At 48.3% G+C, this 8938-nt stretch overlaps 1 protein-coding gene and 1 long non-coding RNA gene across 2 annotated transcripts in view; one reads left to right on the top strand and one right to left on the bottom strand.

Annotated features, from left to right (window-relative positions):
• The window catches only part of LOC115071290, a 5654-nt gene extending 4271 nt beyond the window's left edge, over positions 1-1383 (bottom strand). Inside the window, exon 1 of the long non-coding RNA XR_003850387.1 lies at positions 219-1383. This is a non-coding gene — a long non-coding RNA (uncharacterized LOC115071290). The remainder of the gene's footprint in view (positions 1-218) is intronic.
• Positions 1384-1927: 544 nt separating this feature from the next.
• Positions 1928-4201, top strand: Hoxb2 (homeobox B2). The gene is made up of 2 exons (XM_008838281.3): positions 1928-2350; positions 3113-4201. Exons 1-2 carry the CDS (start codon positions 1969-1971, stop codon positions 3799-3801), a joined length of 1071 nt encoding a protein of 356 aa, XP_008836503.1. The 5' UTR covers positions 1928-1968; the 3' UTR covers positions 3802-4201.
• Positions 4202-8938: the final 4737 nt, after the last annotated feature.

Below are 8938 nucleotides of genomic sequence, written 5' to 3'. Positions count from 1 at the left end.
CCAACTCCACATCACCATCACTACCTACCCTTTCACCTACCAAATATTTCTCTATCCTCTGTCATCTGTCCACTTAGTACCGTTGTGTCTACAGTCTATCAAGTACCTATGTACGAACATTTTCTCTCTTTCTTTCCTTCCTCCCTCCCTCCCTCCCTCCCTCCCTCCCTCCCCACCCTTCCAGTCAGACTTCTCTGCCCTTCTTTTTAAATACTCACCACCACCCACGCGGACGTTACACTGACAGAAAGTTTCTAGTTCCAGCTCTCCGCTGAGTTGCCATTTCTGTGCTAACCAGCCTTCTCCTCTGAGCTGGGCAGCCAGAGCGAGGAGGGGGAGGGGAGGCCAGAGCCGTGGGAGTTCTCCAGGCAAACTTTCCACCCAAGTTAGCGCCTTCCCTCTGTCCCCATTTCCCATCTGTTTCCTGGCTCTCCCAGAATCACCTTTCTCTTTTGCCACCCCCTCCCTCAGGCCTTTTTAAGGGATGTGGAATTTAGGCTGCTCCTTCTGCTTTCCCAAAGAGCCAAATTCTTTGATGCAATCGGAGGGAGCTGTCAGGGGGCTAAGATTGATCGCCTCATCTCCTCTCCGTCCCTCTGACCCACTTATTTAAAAATCTTCCCCCAGATCGACTGTTCATTTTCAGCTTTGGGGCCTAGTCTCCCACCCAATTGCTGTGACTGAGTTTTGCATTTTCTCCCTCTAGTAAATTACAGCTCTCTGAAGTTGAGACTTTATCTTAGTCTCCTCACAATAAAAGAAATTAGAATTGTTTTCCCTGGGGGCCATAAATGGAATATAATCTCAATTGCCATTATTTCTACTTCCTCCATCTTTAGAGAATTCTTTCTTACCAGGGATTAAAAAACAATAAGGCAAAAGCAAATATGAGGGAAAGTCTCTTTGTGCTAAGGAGAGAGATTACCCCCTACAATGCATTGAGGAGCTTTCAAAGTTAAATTGATGGCTTCCGTGGTGCCCATGGATACAGATTCAACTTGAGGGAAGAGTAGGTTCATTTACCAGGTTAGACCCTCCTGTTGTCAGTGTTGGGGTGTCACAGGAATGTGAATGACCCCATTAGGCAGGCAGGTAGACATAAGGAACTGTAAATACTGGGCTGAGAACATAGCTTGGGAGGGGGAGGCCAGTGCCCCAAAGTGTCCCAGACATCTATCTCGCCTCTGGGCCAGCCTGGGGGAGGCATGTGCTGGTTCATTTCTAAAGGTTGAACAACCTTTAGGGAGTGGGGTGGGGTGGGATGGTGGTAATGCCATTTATAAATCTCATCCTTTCCTATTGACACCTAAGCACCGACCTTGCCCCAAACAGCAGGAGCTTTTTATCTACTCATGCTTCCTCCCAGTTGAGCTCTCTTTTTTTTTTGGGGCGGGGGGAGATGGAGAATGGATGCTGCTGACCCCATAAAGAAAGCATATTAATTTACTCTATTAAAATCTTTAGAAAGAAGGTATTTATCTCTGCAATTTTGTTGTTTCCAAGGCTCCCACAGCCACCCAGCCTCCGAAGTGGAGCAGGAGGTTCCTCTAGCTTTTCTAGAGAAAGAGGGCTATGGGGAAGAGTGTGAGGCACTGGTGTAGGAATGGACGGGTGAGGCTTGTGGTATCCAGGCCGTGGTTCTCTGGAGTTTTTGAATCAATTAAAGCAAATAATGCTCTGTGTTTTCCACCAGGCCCAGACAAGCGATTGGCGGAGGCCGGTCCCGTGACCATGAATTCCCTGCAATTTCGCTGGAGTCCTGGGTTTAATAGAGAGAGTCCCCATACGCTTGTATTTATCAGCAATATACAATTATAAAGACCTAAATTTTTTAAAAAAGCGAAATTCGCCCCTCCCCCGCAAAATCGCTCCATTCCATAAACCTGGGGGGGGCAGGAGGGGGGGTCCCTTCCGATCCTCCCTCCTGACGCCCCCCCCAGAAGGCCCCCTCCCCCACCATTGAAAGCCATGAATTTTGAATTTGAGAGGGAGATTGGGTTTATAAACAGCCAGCCATCGCTCGCCGAGTGTCTGACTTCCTTCCCCGCTGTCTTGGAGACATTTCAAACTTCATCAATCAAGGAGTCGACATTAATTCCTCCTCCTACTTTGGAGCAAACCTTCCCCAGCCTCCGACCCGGCGCCTCCACCCTTCAGAGACCCGGGAGCCAAAAGCAAGCCGAAGATGGGCCTGCACTGCTGCTGCCGCCGCCGCTCCCCGCCGCTCCCCCAGCCCCCGAGTTCCCCTGGATGAAAGAGAAGAAATCCTTCAAGAAACCCAGCCAATCTGCCACCTCGCCTTCTCCGGCCGCCTCCTCGGTCCGGGCCTCCGGGGTCGGATCACCTTCAGGTGGGTAAACGTGGTAGGGGCGGGGTGAGGAGCGGCTGGAAGAGAAGGGGAGAAAGTGCGGTGGTGCTGAGCCTGTTGGGGTTCCTTGGGTGGGTGGATTCCGCCGATTGGGAAGCGGAATATCCAGCTGGCGTTCAGGCCTAGCCGCTGCCAGCATTTTTCTTCTTACAGCAGATTTTGGGGGGGGGGGGAAAAATTTTTTTTTTTTTTTTTTTTTTTTTTTTTCCTATGCTAGAAGAAAAGAATTGCATTAATGTGTTCCCCCTCCCCCTATCTATGTAGATGAATAAGTATCCCGGCTGGGATTGAATCTGGGGACAGTAAAAGATGCCATCCTTTCCTTTTCCAACCCAGAAAGGGAGGGGGGCGGGGATTCAAGAGCTAGGAAGAAAAAGAGGGTGAAGAGAACAATCCCTTCTGCTCCCTCTCCCCGGGTTGAGTTGGAAAGTTCCGAATTGAGGGGTCCACTGGGAAGACTGGAGGCGGGGGAGGGCGGGAGGGGCTCTGAGATTCTGGGAGCCAAAAGGAGTTGCTCCCTGCCCCCTGCGCGGTCGTGGGCGGCTCTGAAAGCACTGTCCTGACCCGGGCCAGGTCTGCCAAGGAGCGAGAGCGCGCAAAGGAACCAAAGGCACTGAGAGGGAACCACTATGGGGGTGGGGTGAGACTACTGATGCTCTTTTTTTTTGGTGTATGGGGTACTCTTGTCTGCTGAACTGAGGTTGAGTTGAGCCGGCACTGATGCCCAGACTCCTTTTCCTGCAGATGGCCCGGGACTGCCTGAGCCCGGCGGCGGCGGCGGTGGGTCGCGCAGGCTGCGCACCGCATACACCAACACGCAACTGCTGGAGCTGGAGAAGGAATTCCACTTTAACAAGTACCTGTGCCGGCCGCGGCGCGTCGAGATCGCGGCCTTGTTGGACCTCACCGAAAGGCAGGTCAAAGTCTGGTTCCAGAACCGACGCATGAAGCACAAGCGGCAGACACAGCACCGGGAGCCGCCGGACGGGGAGCCAGCCGGCCCCGGAGCCCTGGACGACACAGCAGACCCAGCGGAGGAGCCGGCGATCAGCCCGGGCCGCCCGGCAGCCTCTCGGGCGCTCCGGGAAGCCTGCTTCCCCCCTGCCGAGGTCGCGCAGGGAACCTCGGGCGCACTGGGGCCCGGGCCTTTGGCTGCTCGCTTACAGAGTGTGGGCGCGCCGAGCCCCGGCTGTGCGCTGCGCCGAGTGGGCGGGCTGGAACCCGAGCGGTTGCCCGAAGACGCCTTCCCTGAGCGGCAGGATTCGCCTTTCCTGCCCGATCTCAACTTCTTGGCTGCAGACTCCTGTCTCCAGCTGTCCGGAGGCCTTTCTCCCAGTCTACAGGGCTCGCTAGACAGCCCGGTCCCCTTTTCCGAGGAAGAGCTGGACTTCTTCACCAGCACGCTCTGTGCCATTGACTTGCAGTTTCCCTAACCGTTCTCTTCCCATCCTTTCCACCCAGTCCTCCTTGGCTTTTGGAAAACAAAAACAAAGACAAAAACCGAACCTCCTCCACCCCTAGTCACATTTTACTTATGTGTTTTTGCTAAAATTCAGGTATTCATGAATTAGCGCTTAATTCACTCCCTTTCTCTTTTTAAAACCACCCAGAAAATTCCCATTTGATAAACTCCTCCAACGAAATCTCAGGAATAATTAAAACTCCAGCGGGAGACGGGGGGGGAGGAGGAGGGTTTTCTTAAAAAGAACTAGAGGGACCTATTTTCCTCTTTTTTAAGTTTTAGACTGTAGATTATTTATTAAAATTCTTTAATAATAGGTAAAGGGGAAATTATTTATTGTACATTATTTTCATAGATTAAATAAATGTCTTTATAATACGAAAATGAGTGTTCGTGTTGGGACGCAGCCCTTTTCCCAAGTCTCCCAAAGCTGGCCTTTGCTTCTTCAGGCGCCACTTAAGGTTGGTCGGGGTTCGCCTTCCAAGCAGCAGCAAGGCCCCATCTCCTGTACTGGCAGAGTCCGGGTAGTAGAAAGTGACCCCGCTTGGATGAATTGGTAGCTCCTGGAAGCTTGGTGACCTCTGACCACCAACAATCTTTGCGCCCTGCACGGATGTTACCCCGGCCCCTCTGCTTAGAGATAAAGGTGGGTGGGTGGAACAGATGGGGGTGCAAGAAAGAAAGGGCTCTGGGATAGACTTGGAGTCCTGGCGGAGGCATAGAGGCTGTAACGAATTTAGGAGGGATTCTTGGGCTCCCTTGTTGGCTTCAGGTGCAAAAGCCAGATTGCAACTCTGGGCCCAGGCTTGTGGCCCAGTCCTGGGACGTGCGGAGCTCCTGGGGGCTGTAGGTGGCTTAAGCACCGGGGTTGGGGGTAGGAGTTTTGTCCGGAATCAGGGAAGCCGGGGTAGGTGGGGATGCGTTTGGCCTGAAAGGCAGGAAGGAGCGGCCGGGTGACCGGGAAGCAGGGAAGATGCTCAAAATGGCGCTGGGCCCGACTGCTGGGAGCATGAGGGAGCCGACTGCCATAACAGCGACAGGGACCCGGGGTCCGGCTCCCAGCCTTTCCTCGCCTCTCCACCTCATTTTCTTGAGGCCGGATCTTTCACACTGATGGGAGAAGTCAGCCTGAGAGCTTTCCACTAATGTGTGATTTTATTTTATTTTACTTAAAAAAAGAAAAGAGCCCCACGGATGCTGAGGACTGGAGATGGAAGGAGAGTCCTCTTGGTGTGGAAGGGGAGGGGGAAGCAGCGGCCTTGAGGCCTGCGACTGCTTCACCCACTGTGACTTTTGATCCTTTGCTCTGGGATTTGAAACAGCCAGAGCATTTTCCAAAAGCAGACCCACCTGTCTTGACAATTTCATTTTCCATCTCAACACCATGGTCTACGCCTCCCACTTGTCCCCCTCCGCACCCTTCTCGCTCTTTGTAAACTCCTAAAGAGGGAAGCAAGGATCGATCTTCTCCATCTGCCTCTGGGTTTGTTCTCAGGAACCTGGAGATTTAAGGGGCCCTGGAAAGCCATTCATCCTCCTCAGGTTTATTTAATATTTCTCGGATTCAGAAACATACATACGGCAGGGCTACCTGCCTGGCAGATGCTGCCTTCCTCTAACAGCAGTTTATTTCCTGGGCCTCCTAAACCCAGGACTTGGGTCCTAGCAGGACCAGGTCTTGGAGTATCAGGCACAGAGAGGCAGCAACTGTCAGGCCAAGCCAGGAGCCAAGAGAAGCCATGACACAGAGGACTAGACAGGCCCACTGCATTTTTTTTTTCAATGAGTTCCTCAGTGTGGGAAGTACACACGTTTTATTCAGCCAGGATGTAATCCCTTAAAACTGTCTTAATGTAGAATTCATCTCATGCATTAAATAATCTTATGTCATGTTAAATTGCACTTATTTCTCTCATAAATAAATTAATATAGAACAATTAGATGTGTTATTATAATATCATGTATCTTATTAGTTTATTTTCCCTCATAAAATATATAGGTATGAAATAAATTCAATATATTAAAGTAATAATACACAGCTTATTGGCTTGTGTGTTTATTTTCCCCATAAATAAGTGAATATACAATATATTAAAACCACACTATACATCTCATTGGGCTGTGTGTTTATTTCTCCATAAAATATGTCCACAGGCAGTGTTTAACATCTTTAAAATCACAGCACATAAGCCATCTCTGCACTAGCAAAATGAAAGAGACATATCAGCTGGGGCTTTGATTTCTATGGCCAGCCAAACTAGATAATTTGGTCTAATTAAAAATGTTGTTGCAGCTATAGTAGGCCATTACAAAGATCAAGAACACCAGAAGGATCTCACTAATTACCCACCTTCCAGTTTTCTTTGGCCAAAAGGAGGACACCCTTCATCAATGCCAAAAGTCAGGAGCTGCAGAGAAGTCCCATTATGAGATTGCTGGTCTGTAATACCCAGGGGTCCCTGAGGCTTCAGATCTATAGATCCTAGTTGCTCCATGGCCCAGTGGCATCCCCCTGACCTGAGCTCATTAGAAATGCAGAATCTTAAGTCCCATTCCAAACTTACAGAATCTGAATCTGCAACTTAGCGGATTTCTAAGTGATTTATAGGCACATTAAAGTTTGAGAGGGACTGCTAAATTACAGTGCCACCTTGCTTTCTGTCTTCCTCCATACTTAAGAATTCTTGAGAGTTCGGCCTAGTGATGCACGCCTATAATCTCAGCATTTAGGAGGCTGAAATGGGAGGAAGATCATGAGTTCCAGGTCAACCTGGTCTACATAGTGAGGCCCTGTCTCAGAAAAATGAAGCTGGATGTGGTCGCTTATGCAAAGCTCAGAAGGTTGGGGCTAGAGGATTGGTATTGAGTTTGAGGCTAGCCTGGGTTACACAGTGATTTCCAGTCCAGCCTAGGCTACAGAGTGAGATTCTATCTCTAAAAACTACCCTTGCAAAAGAGGAGGCAGGCAAGAGAGAGGAAGAAGGCAAAAGAGAGGAGGGAGATAGGAGATAGAAAAAGAATGAGGAGGGGGCTGGAGAGATGGTTCTGTGGTTAAGAGCACTGGCTGATCTTGCAGAGGACCCGGGTTCAAATCCCAGCATCCACATGTGGCCAACAACTGGTTCGTAAGGGTAGTTCCAGGGAAGCCAATGCTCTCTTCTGTTCTTGGCAGGCACTGTACAATTCGGGTCACTTATACATATGCAGGTGTAACACTCATACACATAAAATAAAAAACTAAAAATAAACTTAAAAAAATATTTTATTTTTTATGTGTGTGTATTACTTGCATGTAGGTAGGTACACCCGTGTCTTGCAATGCCCGCAGAGGTCAGAAGAGGCTGAGGATCCCCTGGGACTGGAGTTATGGACAGTTGTTAGCTACCATGTGGGTGCTGGGATTCAAACCCAGGTTTATGTAGGAGCACTGACTGCTCTTGCAGAGGACCCGGGTTCGGTTCCCAGCATCCACATGGCAGCTACGAATCATCCTTAACTCCAGTTCCAGGGGAATCCGAAGCTCTCTTCTGACCTCCGCAGCATTGCGGAGCACTCACATACATGCAGGTAATACACTCATACACATAAAATAAAAAAATAATAATAAAAATAAAAAAGAGAGAAAAAGATGAAAAGAAAGAGAAGACAAGCAGCCATTAGTCCATTTTATGTGTTTATTACCTTCCACATCTCCCAGCTCCAATTAGTAGACCAAAGGACAGGTCATTTTAGCTGCTGTCTGAGATTGTATCTGTCCTGCTTTCACCTGCTAAAATGAAGAAAAAAAAATCCAAAAAATTCAGTCTACTTGTTTAGATTCCTGTCTTTCCTCTATGGCCAGGGGAAGAAGTTTCCAATCCAGGAAATTAGGATATCCAGCATTTTCCTTGGCTGATTATTAGAGAAGAGATGGAATTCTGTTTACAGCACACACAGACAGACTTCCTGCCTTTCTCCTTCCCCACATTCGAAAACATACCACCGTTGGTGATACCATAGCAGAATAAAAGGTAATAGTTCCCAGAAGGAAATGACTCCCATCTTTCACTTCCCCTCCCAACTTCAAAATCAAGGGATGCCTGCCAATGTGGAATTCATTCCAATTAGCTGCTCTTCCTCTTTTCATCTCTGGGGTAATTTTATCCACATTAGCCCAAGGTTTCCCAGTTGAACATAGGGAAGAGTGGTTCCTTGGTAGGGCAGCGGACCCCTCCACTGGTGGTAGGCTAGAGGGTAGTGTGAAGCAGGGGTATCACTTGTTCCATCCTGACTGGGACAGAGTTCCTCTTGGGTCAGGACCAACTGTGAGTTGTCTGTTGCATAGACAGGTTATAAATTGGCTGTGGCTGGAGTAGGAAGGTTTCTGTGCAGGCCAGAAAGCTGCTGGTCAGTCTGCCATGCTCTTTAGTGAATTGTTCTTGTAAGAAAAATGGCTCATTAATATTACAGTGAAAGCAAGGACCATTAAGCTGAGGAATTACTTGCAATCATGATAACCCAGAGTCATTTTAAAAAAGTTCACTTATGCCTGAGCAAGTCCCTTCCCCTTTCTAGACCTCAGTTTCTCTATCTGTGAAACAAATGAAAGAATTAAATGTTCCTAATGTAGTCTGCATTAGTATATGCCAAGAATATATTTGTTAATCTTCACAAGTAATGCATTCAAATTTTATTACGGCTGGAGTCGAATGCTTTAAAGTGACTCTTGATGCCTGATAATAGTCTACCTCCACATTTCTGGTGGGACCATTTTAACAAGTTTTCATTTGTATCTTTACACCAACAACCATGCCCCCAATCATTATTTAAATCTTTTCAACAAGCATGTCATTAGATGTAGTGTTTTGTGCCAGGTGTCATGTATTTATTAAATATGAGTATTCAGAAATGTCTTAGCCAAGTTTCTCTCTGGCTTTCATCCTCTTCCATCTTCTCCAACATTTGACTATGTTTACTCTTGTTCTCGTTTAAAAAGAACCACTGAACTCCTTTTGACATGTAGTGTAGTAGACTTTTATTTGGTTACTAGGCAGCAGAGCATAACTACAAATGCTGAGTTTCCCTAAACAGCCCTGCTGAATTCTGCTGTCCACTCTTCAAGATCTCTG

The sequence above is a fragment of the Nannospalax galili genome, unplaced genomic scaffold (assembly GCF_000622305.1).
Source record: "Nannospalax galili isolate Female #2095 unplaced genomic scaffold, S.galili_v1.0 scaffold95, whole genome shotgun sequence".
NCBI lineage: Eukaryota > Metazoa > Chordata > Mammalia > Rodentia > Spalacidae > Nannospalax > Nannospalax galili.
This window is presented reverse-complemented; position numbering and strand designations above follow the sequence as displayed.

Bases quoted from the DNA above. Each gene is read 5' to 3' on its own strand.
- Hoxb2 (XM_008838281.3), top strand. From the start codon at position 1,969: ATGAATTTTGAATTTGAGAGGGAGATTGGGTTTATAAACAGCCAGCCA. The intron at 2,351-3,112 runs GTGGGTAAACGT...CTTTTCCTGCAG, and splicing joins CGGGGTCGGATCACCTTCAG to ATGGCCCGGGACTGCCTGAG.